Here is a 20002-nt window from a genome sequence, read left to right on the forward strand (position 1 = left end):
AGGGTAGGGCCAGGGGTATTTATGACACACCATTGCCCGAGGCCTCTCGTTTACTGAGCCAGTATCCTCGAGAAATCCTGAGTTTCCTTAAATATGATCCAGGACTGCCAGGTCCGGGTGTGAGTATCCATAGTGTCTTTTGCTATTGTGGATAGTTCTTCCATTAGGGCTATGTGTGAAAACTGTAAACCACTCCCCAATAGGTGGCGTCTCCGTCCTCCGCCAGTACCTGGGGATTACTGATCTAGCTGCTATCAAGCAAAGCCTGAAAATATCTCTTTCTTTGTCGCTCCATTGGGAGACCCAGACAATTGGTGTATAGCTACTGCCTCCGGAGGCCACACAAAGTATTACACTCAAAAGTGTAAGGCCCCTCCCCTTCTGGCTATACACCCCCAGTGGGATCACTGGCTCACCAGTTTTGTGCTTTGTGCGAAGGAGGTCAGACATCCACGCATAGCTCCACTGTTTAGTCAGCAGTAGCTGCTGACTATATCGGATGGAAGAAAAGAGGGCCCATACTAAAGGGCCCCCAGCATGCTCCCTTCTCACCCCACTCTTGTCGGGTGTTTGTTAAGGTTGAGGTACCCATTGCGGGTACAGAGGCTGGAGCCCACATGCTGCTTTCCTTCCCCATCCCCTTAGGGCTCTGGGTGAAGTGGGATCTTATCGGTCTCCAGGCACTGAGGCCGTGCTCCATCCACAGCTCCTGGAAATCTGCTGGACATGGAGCGGAGTATCCTCAGGGACATGGCCCTGCTACGTTAAGGTACTCTGTGTCCCTGTGGGGACCGCGCACGGACACACGGCAGCATTGCTGGGTGTGTTAGTGCGCCAGGGACGGTGGCGCTGCCCGCACTAGTGCCATCGCACACTACAGCTTGCTGGGTGTGTTAGTGTATTAGGGGACTACCGCGCTAACCGCCGTTGGCATTTTTATTTCGGGCGCGGCTGGGACTTGTGGTGCGCCGGGGACTTCCGCGCCGACCAAGGCTTATATGCCGGCCGCGCTTATCACTCGAGTCCCCGGCTTGCGCGGCCTAGTCTTACTTCGTTTCCGCCCACAGACCTGCCAGTCAGGGTAGGGGCGTAACGCTGCACAGCACGGCAGCGCTGAGAGCTGGAGTATGCTTTGCATACTCCACCCCTCTCACTGGATGCACGGTGAATCCGGCAGCGCTGAGAGCTGGAGTATGCTTTGCATACTCCACCCCTCTCACTGTGTACACTGTGAAGCCGGATTCCCGCACTTTCTCAGGCACGCCCACGGCTTCTTCCTCTGCACAGGACGCCGGCAGCCATTCTTGTCAGTGTTTTCTGTAGCAACAGAAGAGACAAGTTTAGGAATCCCTGGCAGGGATTCGGATAGTCACACAACCGCTGTGACCAGGCGTTAAGCAGCACCTGTGGGGCTGACTCCACTAGTGCCGAAGTGCACATATACATATATGTTTATTCACTATGCATTGCACTGTTTAGCTGCATTTTTGTATATACCCTCCTTGATTGTGCGGAGGACATAACAGCATATTGTCTGTGTAAAACAGAGGTGCAGAAGCACATGTTTTCTATGCAGCCGGTACAGCATGTATGGCTATATGGCCGGCAGTGTACATAGACCCCCATTGTATACTACGGAGTCTCTGCTAACCGTCCAGGACATGGGGACGGTGCCTGCAGTATTTACTGACAGATTTTCTGAGACTATGGCTATGATACTAGAAGCCTTGCAGTCCAGACAAGTCTCTCAAATCCATGGCCACTGTTCACATTATCCATGGTCCCCCTCAGTGGGAACAATTTTGAGCTCCGAGGGGTCATGTGCTTCCCAGAGTGACGGCTCTGACACGGACGACAGTCCCAGATAGTCTGAGAGGCTCACTATGAGCGGCCATCGACTTCATCACACTAATCAGGGTCCCAGCAAGCGGACTCTCTGTGTGATGTGGCGGAGATAGCTGCTCAAGATCTAATCCTGAGACCGCTCTCAATCTGGATACACCTGATGGTGACGCCATAGTCAATAATCTCACAGCGTCCATCAATAGAATGTTAGTTATTTCTCCCCCAGCTCCTCCAGTGGAAGAGTCAGCTACATAGCAGGAGAAATTCCATTCACGTATCCCAAGCGTAAATTAAATACTTTCCTTGACCACCCTGACTTTACACAGGCAGTCCAGGAACACCACGCTTATCCAGTTAAGCGCTTCCCCAAACGGCTGAGGATACACGTTATCCCTACCCCCTGACGTGGGCAATGGCTGGACCCAGTGTCCCAAGGGGCATCCTCCAATCTCCAGCTTGCAGCTAGATCCATAGTTGCAGTGGAAGATGGGGCTGCACTTAAAGATGCCACTGACTGACAGAGGGATCTCTGGTCGAAATCCATCTATGAGGCTATCGGCGCGCTGTTAGCTCCAGCAGCCGTAGAGGCACCCCAAGCTACTTCAGCTTGTCTTACACAGATGGACACGGTCACACGTACATCTGTTCCGCAAGTGTCATTCTTAACCGCTCAAATGTCTGCATTTGCGTCTTAGGCGATTAATGCTGTCCTGGACTCTACGACCCGTACGGCAGTGGCGTCCGCTCACTCCGTGGTTTTACGCAGGGCCTGGGTGTTAACTGAATGGAAGGCAGATTCTGCTTCCAAAAAAGGGCTTAACCAGTTTGCCTTGTTCTGCTGACCGACTGTTTAGTGTGCGTGAGATGTAATCATTAAACAGTTCAAGAGTAAGGATTCTTCCTTACCTCAGCCCAGACAAAACAAACCCCAACATACCAAGGGACAGTTGGGGTTTTCGGTTTTTTCAAGGCTCGGGCAGGTCCCATTTCTCCGCGTCCAAAGAGGACTCAAAAGGATCAGAGGAGCTCAGTTTCTTGGCGGGCTCAGTCACGCCCAAAAAAGACAGCCTGAAAACCTACTTCCAAGAGGCTTCCTCATGACTTGCGGCCTCCTCTCTCCGCATCCTCGGTCGGTAGCAGGCTCTCCCGCCTTGGCGATATTTAGCTGTCTCAGGTCAAAGACCGTTGGGTGAGAGACATTCTGTCTCACGGGTACAGGATAGAGTTCAGTTCTCGTCCTCCAACTCAATTCTTCAGAACTTCTCCACCTTCCGACCGAGCCGACGCTCTTCTGCAGGCGGTGGGCACTCTAAAGGCACAACGAGTGGTGACCCCCGTTCCTCTTCAGGAACAAGGTCACGGTTTTTACTCCGAATTATTTGCGATGCCAAGAAAGGACGAGTATTTCCGTCCCGTTCTGGATCTAACACGGCTCAACCAGCTCGTGAACACCAGGCGGTTCCGGATGTAATCCCCCGCTCCGTCATCGCCTCAATGTTTCAAGGAAATTTCCTAACATCGATAGACGTCAAGGATGCTTATCCCCACGTGCCGATTGATCCAGAGCTCCAGCGTTTCTACGCTTTGTTATAAGACGCGAACACCTTCAGTTCGTAACCCTGCCTTCTGGCTGGCGATAGCCCCACGGGTCTTCGCTAAGGTCATGCCAGCAGTAGTACCAGTCCTGCAATCTCAAGGTCACTCTGTGATCCCGTGTTTGGGAGATCTACTTGTCAAGGCACCCTCTTAAGGAACATGCCAACACAGCCGAACGTTGCGCTGGAGACTCTCCAGAGTTTCGGGTGGATCATCAACTTTTCAAAGTCAGATCCGACCCCGGGCCAATCACTAACATATCTAGGCATGGAGTTTCATACTCTCTCAGCGATAGTGAAGCTTCCGCTAGACAAACAGCGTTCACTACAGACAAGGCTGCAATCTCTCCTTAGGATCAGTCGCACACATTGAGACGCCTCATGCACTTCTCACGTAAGATGGTAGCAATGGCGGCAGTCCCTTTCGCGCAGTTTCATCTGCGTCCACTACAATGGGACATTCCCCGCCGATGAGACGGGAAGTCGACGCCCATCGACAGAGACGTCTCCCCTTCTCAGGCGGCCAAAGAATCTCTACGGTGGTGGCTTCTTCCCACCTCATGGTCAGAAAAAAGGTCCTTCCTACCCCCATCCTGGGCGGTAGTTACGACAGGCACGAGTCTATCAGAGTGGGGAGCAGTTTTTTCTCCGCCACAGGGCTCAAGGTACGTGGATTCAGCAAGAGTCCACCCTTCAGCTCAATGTTCTGGAAATCAGAGCAGTGTATCTTGTCCTACAAGCCTTCCAGCAGTGGCTGAAAAGCAAGCACATCCGAATTCAGTCGGATATCTCCACAGCGGTGGCATACATCAACCACCACGGAAGAACACGCAGCCGGCAAGCCTTCCAGGAAGTCCGGCGGATTCTAACGTGGGTAGAAGACACGGCATCCACCATATCCGCAGTTCACATCCCAGGCGTGGTAAACTAGGAAGCAGACTTCCTCAGTCGCCAGGGTATGGACGCAGGGGACTGGTTTCTTCACCCGGACGGGTTTCAGGAGATCTGTCGCCGCTGCGGGATGCCGGACGTCGACATAATGGCGTCACGGCACAACAACTTTGTTCCGGCTTCATAGCACAGTCTCACGATCATCGAGCTCTGGCGGCGGACGCCTCAGTTCAACATTGGTCGCAGATTGGCCGAGGAGGTCGGGGTTCCCGGATCTGTGGTACCTCACGGTAGGCCAACCGTGGCCACTACCAGACCGACCAGACTTGCTGTTTCAAGGGCCCTTTTTTCCATCTGAACTCTGCGGCCCTGAACATGACGGTGTAGCCATTGAGTCCTGGATCCTAGCGTCTTCAGGATTATCTCAGGAGTGGTTGTCACCATGACGCAGGCCAAGAAGCCAACGTCCGCCAAGATCTACCACAGATCGTGGAAGATATTCTTATCTTGGTGCTCTGCTCAAGGAGTTTCTCCCTGGCCATTTGCATCGCCTATTTTTCCTTCCTTCCTACCATCTTGGTTGGAAAATAGTTGGTCGCTCAGCTCCCTTAAAGGGCAAGTCTCAGCGCTATCTGTATTTTTTCAGAAACGCCTAGCCGACTTCCGCAGGTATGCACGTTCCTGCAGGGAGTTTGTCTTCTCATCACTCCGTACAAGCGGCCATTAGAGCTCTGGAGTCTGAACAAGGTTCTAATGACTCTCTTGAAGCCGCCTTTCGAGCTTTTGAAAGTTGTTTCCCTTTCCGTATTTCACAGAAAGTGGCCTGTCTAGTAGCGGTCACGTCTCTTCAGAGAGTGTCCGAGCTAGCAGCGCTGTCATGCAAATCTCCATTCCTGGTCTTCACCAGGACAAGGGGGTTCGGCGTCCGATTCCGGACTTTCTCCCTAAGGTGGTATCCCACTTTCATCTCAATCAAGATATCACCTTACCTTCTTTGTGTCCTCATCCAGTCCATCAATTTGAAAAGGATTTGCATCTGTTGGATCTGGTGAGAGCACTCAGGATCTACATTCCCGCACGGCGCTCCTGTGCCGCCCGGATGCACTCTTTGTCCTTGTCGCTGGTCAGCGTAAGGGGTCGCAAGCTTCCAGATCCACCCTGACTCGGTGGCTCAAGGAACCAATTCTTGAAACCTACCGTTCTGCTAGGCTCCCGGTTCCCTCAGGGCTGAATGCCCATTCTACCAGAGCCGTGGGTGAGTCCTGGGCATTACGGCACCAGGCTACGGCTCAGCAGGTGTGCCAGGCACCTACCTGGTCGAGTCTGCACACTTTTACCAAGCATTATCAGGTGCATACCTACGCTTCGGCAGACGCCAGCCTAGGTAGACAAGTCCTTCAGGCGGCGGTTGCCCACCTGTAGAAAGGGGCCGTTTTACGGCTCTATTACGAGGTATTATTTTACCCACCCTGGGATTGCTTTTGGACATCCCAATTGTCTGGGTCTCCCAATGGAGCGACAAAGAAGAAGGGAATTTTGTATACTTACCGTAAATTCCTTTTCTTCTAGCTCCAATTGGGAGACCCAGCGCCCGCCCTGTTTTCTTAGGGTTTTTTTCGGTACACATGTTGTTCATGTGAATGGTTGCAGTTCTCCGATGTTTCTTCGGATTGAATTGGTCTTTAAACCAGTTATTGGCTTTCCTCCTTCTTGCTTTTGCACTAAACTGGTGAGCCAGTGATCCCACTGGGGGTGTATAGCCAGAAGGGGAGGGGCCTTACACTTTTGAGTGTAATACTTTGTGTGGCCTCCGGAGGCAGTAGCTATACACCAATTGTCTGGGTCTCCCAATTGGAGCTAGAAGAAAAGGAATTTACGGTAAGTATACAAAATTCCCTTCTTTTTGTGCCCCTATAGTGCCTGGTAGCATGGAAAGGATCGCCACCTGGGGGTAGGCCCGATCTGGGTTCCTGTGATCTTGGTATAGGCCACGAATACTGCGTACCATAAGGGTTTGATTTTATCGCATTCCCACCATATGTGGGTCATTGTCCCTTTTTCAGTGCCACAGCGCCAGCACCTGTCTGAGGCTGAAGGGAATAGTTTATGAATTTTGGTTGGGCATAGGTACCACCTAGCCAGAATCTTGTAATTTTTTTCCTGAGCAAACCCTGCCATCGACATTTTGTGTGTAAAGAGAAAGGCTTTTTGCTTATCCCCCTTCGAGATCGTGATGCCCAGTTCCTCCTCCCATGTGCGGACCAAGTCCGGGCTCGGGTGATTGGACCGTCCGTTAAGATGTTTATATATCACAGAGATCAGATGGGGGGGTGGTGATTTCCCCAGAAACAGACCCTCAAATGGCGTGGGCGTCGCCGGGTGAGGATGTTGCTCCCCTGCTCCCCAACTCCCCAAAAAGGACCGCAGCTGTCCATACTGCAACCAAGAGAGGTTCATGGGAGGATCTCTTGACTCCAACTGTTCCCGTGTAGGTATACTCGTGTCCTGCAGTAAGTGAACTACCCGAAGATCCGATTTCTGGTGCCATCGTAGAAATTTCTTTATCGTTCCTTTGGGAGACCCAGACCTTGGGTGTTTAGCTTCTGCCTCCGGAGGACACACAAAGTACTACACCTAAAAGTGTAGCTCCTCCCTCTGAGCTTATACACCCCCTAGTGAGCCAGTCACAGCCAGTTTATCGCTTTGTGTTCAGGAGGCATACATCCACACATGCATTCTCATATGATTTTTTTTTTTGGATAAAGATTGAAGAAGTGCGGGTCCACGTCTGGACTCCCGGCATGTCCCTTCTCACCCCACTGTGTCGGCGGTGTTGTAAGGTTGATTTTCCAAGGCTGGAGCCTTACATGCCGTGCTCCTTCACCATCCCTCCTGGGCTCTGGATTGAAGTGAGAGCCAGCGCGGTCTCCATGCCTGGCAGGAGACCGGTCTCCGTCCACAGCTCCTTGAGGACTCTGCTGGACCGGAGCACTCATCCCCAGGGACCTGGCTCTGCGTCTCAGCAGCTAAGTACCTGAGACGTTCATATGTTGGGGGTCCATGTCCTTTATTGTATGGGGAGAGTGTGTTTGCTGTATTTGTTTTGGCATTTCCGGCGGGTCCTCTGGCTTTCGCCCGAGACCGCGCCGATGGTGCCTGCGCGCCGGCTCGCTGCTCAAATTTACGCCCCGGCTTTGCCGGAGGCCTAGTTTCTGTTACCTGCCCTCGCATGTCACTCATGCAGAGGGACTGGCACGGCTCCTCCCAGCGGCCGTCCTGCACAGGGGACGGACACTCCCCACTGCTTGTGCGTGACTCCTCCCCTGCAGGTCTCTATGGCCCTCCAGATCCCGCTTTCCTACAGGGACGCCCCCGCCCCGCCCCCTCTCTTCGCTCCGGCAGCCATTTTCTTGGACATGGTTCACTCTGCGCTGGGCCATCCTGCACTCTGCATCCCTGCTGAGGTGCTGTGCACTGGGGGTCCGGGCTTCGGGATCTGGAGGGCACACAACACCGCTTCCGGCGGTCTGGTAAGCCACAGCCGGTCTCTGGTTGTGGACTTCTGTATATACTCCCTGGGGTTCATTCTCTTTGTAGAAGCTGTTTTCCACTCCAGCAGCATGTCTCACACGAGGAGCAAGGCTCCAAAGCTTTATACTGCATGCGCTGCATGTAAGCTCCTGCTGCCTGAACCGAGCACCTATCACATTGTGATGTCTGCTCTAACTTGGCGGTGCCACAGCATGGAGTCTCACCCCCAGTGGTCTCTCAGGCTGCTTCTGCACCTGTGGCTGAAACCCCGGCCTGGGTAGAGTCCTTCTCTAGGTCTATCTCCCAGTCATTTGCTGAGTCCATGGGACTTCTGTCCAGGACTTTGATGAATATGCATCAGCCCCCTTCACAGGGTGCTTCTAATGCTCTTGCTAAGGGTCCTTTAGGATCCCTATCCTCTGACCTCCGTCCACTGGAGATCACAGAGGATTCATCATCAGGGCACAGACCCCGTCCTCCTAAGAGGCGCCGCAGGGTTTCCTCTCCCTCTTCATCCCGCGGCTCTGATTCAAGAGCTGACTCGCAGGATGAGGAGGATGCCTTTACAGGGGGTTCGGAGGCTAACTCCATGTGCCCCATTGATCTTTCGGAGGGTGACTCAGAACTTAGTGACTTGATTGCTTCCATTAATTCTGTACTGGATCTCAATCCGCCAGTATCAGAGGAGCAACCCTCTCTGGCAGAAAAGCACCAGTTTACCTCGCCTAAGAGAGAAAAGAGTGTGTTCTTTAACCACTCCAGTTTTCAGACCGCTGTGACCAAACCCAGGGCCTGTCCTGACAAACGCTTCCCAAAGCGTGGTTCTGATGACCGTTTTCCCTTTCCACCTGAGGTGGTCAAGGAGTGGGCTCACTCCCCAAAGGTAGACCCTCCGGTGTCTAGGCTCTTAGCACGGACCGTTGTGTCGGTGGCTGATGGCACTTCCCTTAGGCATGCCACTGCCACATGCCACTGGTCAGATTGACCTTCTGGCCAAATCCGTGTATGAAGCGGCGGGGGCCGCGTTTTCCCCAACTTTTGCAGCAGTGTGGGCCCTCAAAGCCATCTCTGCTTCTCTAGAGGAGATGCATTCCCTCACCAGAGAATCTATGCCTGAGATGGTTGCCTTAACTTCTCAAGCTTCAGCTTTTTCTTCTTATGCCATGTCTGCCATGGTGGAGGCTTCTCACCGCACTGCGGTGGCTTCGGCTAATTCCCTCGTTATCCGCAGGATCTTGTGGCTTCGAGAGTGGAAGGCAGATGCTTCTTCAAAGAAGTACCTTGCTGGGCTCCCTTTTGCTGGTTCCCGGCTGTTCGGTGAACAGCTGGATGAAATTATTAAAGAAGCTACTGGCGGGAAGAGTACTTCCATGCCACAAACCAAGACCAGGAAACCTGCCCAGGGTAGGAATCAGTCGAGGTTTCGCTCCTTTCGTTCCTCCAACTGGTCGTCCTCTAAGCCCTCCGCCTCGTCCGCTAACTCAGCTAAGGACCAGAAATCCAACTGGCGCTCAAAAGCGCGTCCACAGAAGACCGCAGGAGGTTTTGCCACTAAGGCAGCCTCCTCGTGACTCTCTGCCCGCTCCAGCAACGTCCTTAGTCGGTGGCAGGCTCTCCCACTTTGTCGACGCTTGGTTTCAACAAGTCTCTGATCAGTGGGTGAGAGATATCATCTCTCACGGCTACAGGATAGAATTCTCTTCCAGCCCGCCAAACAGATTTTTTCTCTCAGCTCCCCCCTGCTCCAAGGCCGCCGCCTTCTCACAGGCCGTGGCAGCCTTGCAGGCAAACGGAGTAATTGTACCAGTTCCCGCCCGGGAACGGTTCAGAGGTTTTTACTTAAACCTCTTCCTAGTTCCCAAAAAGAACGGTACCTTCCGACCCATCCTGGATCTCAAGCTTCTCAACAAGCATGTTCGGGTGCGGCACTTTCGCATGGAGTCTCTGCGATCAGTCATTGCCTCAATGACCCAAGGGGATTTCCTGGCGTCCATCGACATCAAAGATGCCTATCTACACGTGCCAATTGCAGTTTCACACCAGCGTTGGCTACGCTTTGCAATAGGAAAAGATCATTTCCAATTCGTGGCTCTCCCCTTCGGGTTAGCCACGGCCCCTCGGGTATTCACCAAGGTCATGGCAGCAGTGATTGCGGTTCTGCACCTCCAGGGGTTGGCAGTGCTCCCTTACCTGGACGACCTTCTAGTCAAGGCTCCATCCAGCGCAGACTGTCAGCGGAGTGTCTCGCTCACTCTCGCCACTCTAGCCCAATTCGGGTGGCTTGTCAATCTTCCCAAATCCACTCTGACTCCGACCCAGAGTCTCACGTACCTAGGGATGCAGTTCGAGACTCTGCCGGCACTTGTGAAGTTGCCCTTAAACAGCTGTCACTCCAGTTGGCGGTGCGCTCTCTCCTGAGGCCCCGCCGTTATACCCTCAGGCGTCTGATGCAGGTGCTGGGTCAAATGGTGGCGTCCATGGAGGCTGTTCCCTTTGCCCAGTTCCATCTGCGTCCCCTGCAGCTGGACATTCTCCGCTGTTGGGACAAGCGGCCTTCCTCCGTACACAAGTTAGTGGCTCTGTCGCCACGGACCAAGAGCTCTCTCTTCAGTGGTGGCTTTGACCCCTCTCCCTGTCCCAAGGGCGTTCCTTCCTGGCCCCGTCCTGGGTGATTCTCACCACGGATGCCAGTCTATCCGGCTGGGAAGCGGTATGTCTCCACCACAGAGCACAGGGCATTTGGACTCCGTCCGAGTCAGCCCTTTCAATCAATGTGCTGGAAACCAGAGCCGTGCTTCTAGCTCTCCTAGCATTTCACCACCTGCTGGCGGGCAGGCACATTCAAGTCCAGTCAGACAACGTGACAGCGGATGCCTACATCAACCATCAAGGCGGGACACGCAGCCGCCTGGCAATGATGGAGGTACAACGCAATTCTTCAATGGGCGGAGGACTCCAGGTCCACCATATCCGCAGTCCACATCCCAGGCGTGGACAACTGGGAGGCAGATTATCTCAGCCGTCAAAGCGTGGACGGCGGCGAGTGGTCCCTGCACCCGGCAGTATTTCAGTCGATCTGCCGCAAATGGGGCACTCCGGACGTGGACCTAATGGCATCCCATCACAACAACAAAGTTCCTGTTTACGTGGTTCGCTCCCACGATCCTCAGGCCTTCGCCGCGGACGCTCTGGTTCAGGACTGGTCCCAGTTTCGTCTGTCCTATGTGTTTCCCCCTCTAGTTCTCTTGCCCAGAGTCCTGCGCAAGATCAGAATGGAGGGTCGTCGAGTCATCCTCATTGCACCGGACTGGCCCAGGCGAGCTTGGTATCCGGACCTGCTCCAACTGTCCGTAGAGATGCCGTGGCATCTCCCGGACCGTCCAGACCTACTCTCGCAATGTCCATTTTTCCTCCCGAATTCTGCGGCCCTTAAATTGACGGCGTGGCTCTTGAGTCCTGGATTTTGACGGCTTCTGGTATTCCCCCTGAAGTCATCTCCACTATGACTCGAGCTCGCAAGTCTTCCTCCGCTAAGATCTATCACAGGACTTGGAAAATTTTCCTGTCCTGGTGTCGCTTTCCCGGCCATCCCCCTTGGCCATTCTCCTTGCCGACTCTTCTGTCTTTTCTACAGTCCGGTCTGCAGCTAGGACTGTCCCTCAACTCTCTCAAGGGACAAGTTTCGGCTCTGTCAGTTCTGTTCCAGCGGCGTCTCGCTTGGCTGGCTCAGGTCCGCACCTTCATGCAGGGCGCGTCTCACATCATTCTGCCTTACCGGCGGCCCTTGGACCCCTGGGACCTTAACTTGGTTCTCACGGTCTTGCAGAAACCTCTGAGTCACCTTTTTTAGTCTTTCATCAAGACAAGGTGGTTCTCCGTCCGACTCCGGACTTTCTTCCTAAGGTGGTCTCTCCCTTCCACCTTAACCAGGACATTACCTTACCTTCCTTCTGTCCGGCCCCTGTTCATCGCTTTGAAAAAGCTCTACATACTCTAGATCTGGTGCGTACTCTCCGGATCTATGTGTCTCGCACCGCTGCGCTTAGGCCGTGCACCTCTCTTTTTGTGCTAACCACAGGTCGGCGCAAGGGCCTCCCTGCTTCTAAGCTGACCTTAGCCCGTTGGATTAGGTTGACCATTTCGGACGCCTATCAGAGTACGCAGGCGCCTCCCCCGCCGGGGATCAAAGCACACTCGACCGTAGCTGTTGGTGCCTCTTGGGCTTTTAGGCACCAGGCTACGGCTCAACAAGTCTGTCAGGCTGCCACTTGGGCTAGCCTGCATACCTTCTCAAAGCACTACCAAGTGCATGCTCATGCTTCGGCAGATGCGAGCTTGGGCAGACGCATCCTTTAGGCGGCCCATTTGTGAAGTTAGGTTCTGCCTACTTCTTAGTTTTTTCTGTTTATTTCCCACCCAGGGACTGCTTTGGAACGTCCCAAGGTCTGGGTCTCCCAAAGGAACGATAAAGAAAAAGAGAATTTTGTTTACTTACCGTAAATTCTTTTTCTTATAGTTCCGTCTTTGGAGACCCAGCACCCTCCCTCTTGCCTGTTGGCAATTTCCTTGTTCCGCGTGTTTTCACCGGCTGTTGTCGTGGACAGAGTCTCCGGTTGTTCCGGCTCTTGCTCTGTTCTACTTGTGGGTGGCTATTCTCCTTCAGCTTTTGCACTAAACTGGCTGTGACTGGCTCACCAGGGGGTGTATAAGCTCAGAGGGAGGAGCTACACTTTTAGGTGTAGTACTTTGTGTGTCCTCCGGAGGCAGAAGCTAAACACCCAAGATCTGGGTCTCCCAATACGGAACTATAAGAAAAAGAATTTACGGTAAGTAAACAAAATTCTCTTTTTCTCCACTCCCATAGCTGGGGGGAACTCTGGGTTATTGAATATGGGAGTTAATGAGCTAGGGGTCTTAGTCAGTCCACTGTTTACTCTCAGCCTATCCCATACCGTCATTGTTGCCTTCACCAATACCCCTTCCGGGTCAATATGTATCTTGTCCCTCTGTCCTATCCACGGAAGGTTTTTTAAAGGTGTCTGGGTGCAACCTTGCTCCAGCTCTACCCATTGTTTGGCGTCTGCATGGAAGTGCCAGTCAAAGAACCTGACCAGTACCGATGCTTGGTGATAGATTTGTAGATTTGGTAATCCCGCCCCCCTCCTCTTGCTTGTGTCTGGTGAGTGTCAAGAACTTTATTCTGGGTTTTGCTTGTTTCCATATGAATTTTGTAAGGGCGGTCTTCATGGATTTGAAGAAACTTGTTGGAGGGTTTATGGGAACACCTTCGAATACATATAAGAATCTTGGGAGAATGTCCATTTTAAAAGTGTTAATCCTCCCAAATCAGGATAGGGGTTTTTTATTATATGTGTTGAAGTCCCTAATGGTCTTGTCTAGTAGGGTTTGATAATTTAGTGCGTACAGTTTATTTAGGTCGGCTGGGATCTGGATTCCCAGGTACTTTATTGAGTGTGCCTGCCACTTAAATGGGAAGTTTTCCTGAGATCTCTGGACTTCTGACGTCGGTAATGAAATGTTTAGGGCCTCCGTTTTCTTATAGTTGACTTTAAAGTTACTAAGGTTCCCATAACGTTCAAACTCCTTCAGGAGCGAGGGGAAGGAGACATGGGGTTCTGTAAAATATAGCAGTAGGTCGCCTGCGTACAGGGCCGTTTTATATTGTCTCCCGTTCAAGCTCAGACCTCGCACACTGGGGTTCTTCCTGATAGCCACTGCCAAATGTTCCATCACAATGGCGTAGATTAGTGGGGATAGCGGGCATCCCTGTCTAGTACCGTTATGGATCCGGAAAGGGGTGGATAGGGAACCATTTGCTTTTATCCGAACTGTAGGGCCTGTATAAAGGGCCATTATTTTAGCTAGGAACCCTCCCCTCAGTCCGATCTGTTTAAGGGCCGCCTCCATAAAACCCCAGTGTACGCGGTCAAAAGCCTTTTCGGCGTCGATTGACAGCAAGCCCACTCCCCCTGGGCTCGCCCCTGCCCTGGCAATCAGCGATATGGTCTTACATACATTGTCTCTCGCCTCTCGCCCCCGAACGAATCCCACATGATCTGAGTGTATTACATCTGGGAGTATCGGTGTCAGTCTTTTGGCTAATAGTTTGGCGAAAATTTTGATGTCTACATTTATCAACGAGATAGGGCGATAATTTGTTACCATTGTGGGGTCTTTCTCAGGTTTGGGTATTACAACTATGTGAGCCTCTAATGATTGGGGGGTAAACCCATTGGTATATGTGACTGAGTTAAACACCTTTGTCATGAAGCGTGTGAGCCGGTCTCTGAAGGTCTTAAAGAATAGTGGGGAAAACCCGTCTGGTCCGGGGCTCTTACCGCTAGGTGTGTTATTGATGGCTGCCTCCACCTCCTCCTCAGTGAAGCGTTCTTCCAGCTGAGTTGCTACTTCGTCCCCTATTATCGGGAGGGCTGTGTCCAACATGTATTCGTCTACCTGTCTCTGAAACTCCTGAGGATCCATGTCCGAGAATTTCCCTTTGATATTGTATAAATTGGAATAAAATGTTTTCATAATGTCTAGGATTTCTTCAGGGTTGTGTTCCTCTGTCCCATTTGGGTGCCTTAACCGGGGGATATATTGAGTCTGTGTACGGGGGTGAAGGAGGCGTGACATTGAGCGACCGCATTTATCCGAGTGGTGATATAAGGTCTTTTTGAATTGATTTTTGAATCTCCGGTAACTTAATTTTAAGATGGCTTTTAGGTCATCTCTACATTTAGTGAGTTCTATCAGTTTTTCTGAAGATGGTATACTCTTGTGTTGAGTTTCTAGTATTTGAATTTGGGCCAAGAGCTCCGTCACCCTTGCTTCTTTTGCTCTTTTGATACGTGCTCCCTGTTTTATAAAAGTGCCTCTCAGGACACACTTCAGGGCCTCCCATTTAATGGAGTACGGTGTATCGTCTGATGCGTGTACTGAGAGGAAGGAGTCAATTGAGTCTCCAATGTCTGCCACGCACACAGGGTCCCGGAGCAGGGTGTTATTTAGTCTCCAGTTTCAAGTTTGCTCAGGTCTATCCGGGGGGAACAGTATCAAAAAGATCGGTGCGTGGTCTGACCACATGAAGTTGCTTATGGAGGTGTTAGGTTTCCACTTTAGGGCGTGGTGACTTATTAAAAAAAGGTCAATTCTGCTATAGGAGTTGTGGGGGTTCGAGAAAAACGTGTAGTCCTTCCCCTGGGGATTCATTATCCTCCAGATGTCCACCAGTTGCAGTCTATGTATTTCCTTTTTCAATGCCCTCAGTGACCCTCCCGGGACCGCACTCCTTCCCGATGTGGTCTCCATCCCTGGGTTCAGTGTCAGATTAAAGTCCCCTCCTATCACCACCACCCCCTCAGCGAATCCTGACAAGGTTCTCAGGAAAGAGATGCATGCTTTTGCTTGATTCTGACTAGGCGAGTACCATCCCGCGATCGTATAAACCGTTGAGTTGATTCTGATTTTTATCAAATCTACCGTTGGGGTCTGTGATTGAATCAATCACAGAGTGTCCCAAGTTTTTATGGATCGCTATGGAAACCCCCCTTGAACGCGATTCCGTGTTAGAGCTGTGGTGCCATTCAGTGTAGTACCTATCCTTGATGTTGGGGATGTGGCCCGTTTTAAAGTGTGTCTCCTCTAGTATCAGTACCTGAATCTTTTGTTTATGCATACCATATAGAACCTGTGATCTTTTCTGTGGGGTATTAAATCCCCTGATGTTAATGGATCCGAAATTCAGAGATGTCATGTTCAACGAATCCCACCGTCTCCGGATGGCGTAGAGCCTGTGTGTCTATTACCGTGTTGTGGTGGCCAGGGGTGTACGGGGGGAAACGAGGGGCGGGTGGGGAAAAGGGGAGAAGAGAGAAGAAAAAAAAAAAATTTGAGGAGGAGTAGGGAAGAGAGAGGGATATGAAAGGGGACAAAAAGGGGGAGAGGTAAAAGAAAGGTTGTTAAAGAAGTATTAGAGGGGAGAAATCAGGAAGTATTTAAGGATACTGAGTGAGGAAAGTGTTATAAAAGACAGTGATGAGGCCCCCTCAATTCGAGGGGTACCCCTAGAACCAAAGGGAATATGGAAAGAAGTTTTCCTATCGTACCGCTAAGTGGTACTCCCTTTCTTTGGTCAGCGAGCTTTCTACCAAGGAGATCTCCCCCCAGACCGACAGAACCACAATCTGTAACTCAAAGTAAAATATGTCAACACTTAACACCCAACCATTAGGATCATATTATCAAGTATAACAATAGCGATTATCCCCACTGTATAACCGAGCTCCTTGCATAAAGATATGGCCACCCCCTCCTATTCCACACACCCCCATCTAGGCTTTCATAAGTGGCAATCGACTGTTTTCACAATGGCGAGCTTGACAGTCCCTGCAGGGGCTTCTTTTCTATGGTCACGCCGATTGCCACTTTCCATCGAGTCCCTCCTCCGTCTTGTCGTTCGACAGTCCATTTCCAGGGGGGGGGGACTGGGGAGTGTCTCTGTGGCGTCAATTTTTGTTCTCTTGAGGATTGGAGGCTTCTCATCTCATCCCTCCAGGCTCAGTCAATCTCTCCCCTTCTCCTGGGGTCCCGTCTTCTCTGGAGTAGTGGGGGAGCAGGGTACGAGGGTCTCTTCCCCCAAAAGACCCGAGGGAAGCTGGGGCCAGTTCTGACCTCCACCGGTGGCAATCGGAGAGCATTAGTAAAGGCGTCGATTCCTCTGGGGTGGCTGAGGGTGTGAACTCTTCCCTCATGTCGGACCCGTAGGCGGAACGGGAACCCCCATGTGTACGGCAGATTGTGCCGCCGGAGAAAATCCAGTAGGGGTCTCGGTGCCTTTCTTTTTTGCAAAGTCCATCTGGGTATGTCTGGGAGGATCTGGAGTTGCTTGTCTTGGTGACGGACAATTCCGGCCTCGCGGGCCCGTGCCATGATAGTCTTTTAGCTGGTAGCGATGAACCCTGCAGATCACATCTCTGGGGTATTCTGGGTCCATTGATTTGGGTCCTAAGGCCCTGTGGACTCTATCTAGCTCGAGGTTGGTATCCGGGGGGACCTGCAGGAGTGAGTTGAATATATGACGTGTTGTTTTATCCAGCTCCCCCGGCTCAATAGACTCTGGGAGGCCCCGTATTCTTATATTATTTCGCTGCCCTCTGTTTTCTGCATCGTCCATTTGATCAGCCAGGTAGTGCAGTTGGTAAGAGTGGATTGACAGGTCAGAGGAGTGGGTGTTTAGTGTTTGTGACATAGATGCTGCAGTTGTCTCCACGGTGTTCACTCTCTCCCTAGTATGCTGTACATCATCTTTCAGAGCCACCAGTTCCGCTTTGTATGCGTTTTCTAGTTGGGATACATATTGCTCCATTTCCTCCCGCGATGGCATGTTTTTAATTCTAATGCTTAAGTCCCGAAGGTCTGTCAGGGCCGCCTTTCTCACCGACCTGAGACCTTCATCCCACAGTTGCATCATCTGATCTTGAATTCCCTGTGGGGAGTGAGCATCTCTCTGGGGGGGGGGGGTTCATATGGTGATGGTGGGGTTCATTCCCCTGCTCCTGGAGTCCCCTCCCCAGTTGCCGGGATGTTTGTGGTGTTTCTGGAGCTGGGGTTGCTCCTCTGTATCCTGGACCAGTAGTCTGGGGGTCCCCCCTCTGATCTGCTGTGGGGGATGGCGTCTGATCCTGCCTACCCTTGCCTTCATCTTCCTGTGGTGCTGGCCTGCCTGCTCCTTGTGCTGCAGTGACTCATTGCGGCGTCCCCCTCTCTGGAGGCTCTGACTGCAACAGAGCCTGGGCACCAACTGTCCCTCTGTTCCCTGTCGGGGAGCCTCTCTCCTCCTCTGCCCGTGCTGTGGTACCTGGTGCGTCTCCGTCCCCCACCGCGGCGCCATCTTGACCTCGTGGTGTGGGTCCCGCACTTCCCCCATCTCCTCTGACCTGAGCCCGGATCACAGCCGATCCTTCTCCGTCTGGCACCGCCGCTGCTCTGCTGCCTCTTGCTGATCCAGGATTAGCCGCCGGCGGCTGCTGTCCCTCCGTCCCGCCGTCTGCCTGCGCTTCCATCACGGGTCCGGGCCTGCGCTGGTCTGCAGGGCCCGCTCCCGACATGAAGCTGGAGATATCCTGGGAGAGGGCTTCTGCCGGTCCCGACGTTCTGGTATGTGCTCCCTTCCTTTTCTTCGCTCTCATGGGGGTGATTTGGGTGCTGTGGTGGTCTGATGATGTGGGATTCTGTCGGCCCGGGCTGGGAGCTTAGCAGGCACACGTCTCTACTCCTCCATAGCCAGGCCACGCCCCCGTGCAGATTTCACTTATTACCTAAACAAGAGAAATGCAGTAAATTGGGACCTCATTCACATGTTTGATACAGTTAATTTTTAATATTCGTATGCTCAGTAGAAGTGTAGAATAATTGACAAAGTTTTCATTAATGTTCTAGTCAAATTGTTCTGTTTACTGTAGACTTGAGTAGGCAGGTCTCACCCAAAACACAGCCTAGTGCATGCTGCGATTATTAATTTTGTTTTATTATTAGATTGGTTTTAAAAAATCATGATCTCAACAGCCCAATTATATAATATTGGTTTGAGTGCTGTCCATTTTTTCCACGGGCAGCATTCAAACAGAAAATGTGATCGTCTGATCATTTGCCAGTTAGCTCCTGCTTATGAGTCATTGTGTTTGATTAATTCTGTGTATTTCCAGGAGAGAGGAGGTTTATGGCGAAGCACAAAGAGCCCTGAGAACGTTTTCTGCCAACAGTGAAAATGAAGGCACACCTTTGAAACTTCCATCTTTCCCAGTAATGGTCAGCCATATTATGGATAAGGTAATCCATTTACTTGCATTGGAGGTGATCCGACATTTGTGGTGTTCTATGGTAAACAGCTCTGGAATTTTATATTTACTGAAACGAGATTTGTAAAATCTCCAGCTATGCCAACGTGAGCTGCCATTAATGATGAGTGCGCACAACAATGCTTCGGGGCTTGGTACTCATAACTAGTGATGAGGGAGCACTACTATGCTCCGGTGCTCAGTACTCATAACTAGTGATGAGCGAGCACTACCATGCTCGGTACTCATAATGAGTAGTTGGATGCTCAGATGGGATCAACTCATGTACCAGGTATAATGTAAGTCAATGGGGAACTTGAGCATTTTTCCGGAAGAGCTTCTGGAAAAATGCTAGTGTTCCCCATAAGTTTCCATTATACTTGCTACACGAGTCACACCGAGTCACATCCGAGTGTCCGACTGTCCGACTGCTCTTTACAAGTACCGAGCATTGGAGCATGGTACTGCTCGTTAATTATTAGTTACAAGTACTAAACACTCTAGGATGGTAGTACTCGCTCATTCCTAGCTGTCATACATAGGTACTGCTGTATTTTTCTAAATGTTTTCATTTTTTTTTTTTTTAAATATTTATTGAAACAAGAGAATAACAACAAGGTGTTATAAAGCACAAAAGGAAAGATATCACCATGAGATATATCTAGATTACAAAGCAATAGGACTCTTAAGGTCCAGTCACACTAAGCAACTTACCAGCGATCCCAACAACGATAGGGATCGCTGGTAAGTTGCTAGGAGGTTGCTGGTGAGATGTCACACTGCGACGCTCCAGCGATCCCACCAGCAACCAGTGACCAGACCTCAGCGCCGCGTGGAAGATGCTGCGCTTGGTAACTAAGGTAAATATCGGGTAACCAACCCGATATTTACCTTGGTTACCAGCGCACGGAGCTACACGTGCAGAGAGCAGGGAGCAGCGCACACTGAGCGCTGGCTCCCTGCTCTCCTAGTTACAGCACACATCGGATTAATTACCCGGTGTGTGCTGCAGCTACATGTGCACAGAGCAGGGAGCAGCGCACAATGCTTAGCGCTGGCTCCCTGCTCTCCTAGCTACAGCACACATCGGGTTAATTAACCCGATGTGTCCTGCAGCTACATGTGCACAGAGCAGCCGGCACTGACAGTGAGAGCGGTGGAGGCTGGTAACAAAGGTAAATATCGGGTAACCAAGGACAGGGCTTCTTGGTTACCCGATGTTTACTGTGGTTACCAGCCTCCGCAGAAGCCGGCTCCTGCTGCCTGCACATTTAGTTGTTG

At 51.6% G+C, this 20002-nt stretch overlaps 1 protein-coding gene across 2 annotated transcripts in view; it reads left to right on the plus strand.

The window, feature by feature from the left end:
* ECPAS (Ecm29 proteasome adaptor and scaffold) overlaps nt 1-20002 on the plus strand; it is a 286613-nt gene that overhangs the window by 106153 nt on the left and 160458 nt on the right. For both annotated transcript variants that reach the window (XM_075316050.1, XM_075316054.1), the window contains one exon: nt 18590-18713. In XM_075316050.1, the coding sequence (XP_075172165.1) occupies nt 18590-18713 (124 nt within the window). The remainder of the gene's footprint in view (nt 1-18589; nt 18714-20002) is intronic.

Source organism: Anomaloglossus baeobatrachus, chromosome 1 (assembly GCF_048569485.1).
Source record: "Anomaloglossus baeobatrachus isolate aAnoBae1 chromosome 1, aAnoBae1.hap1, whole genome shotgun sequence".
Taxonomy (NCBI): domain Eukaryota; kingdom Metazoa; phylum Chordata; class Amphibia; order Anura; family Aromobatidae; genus Anomaloglossus; species Anomaloglossus baeobatrachus.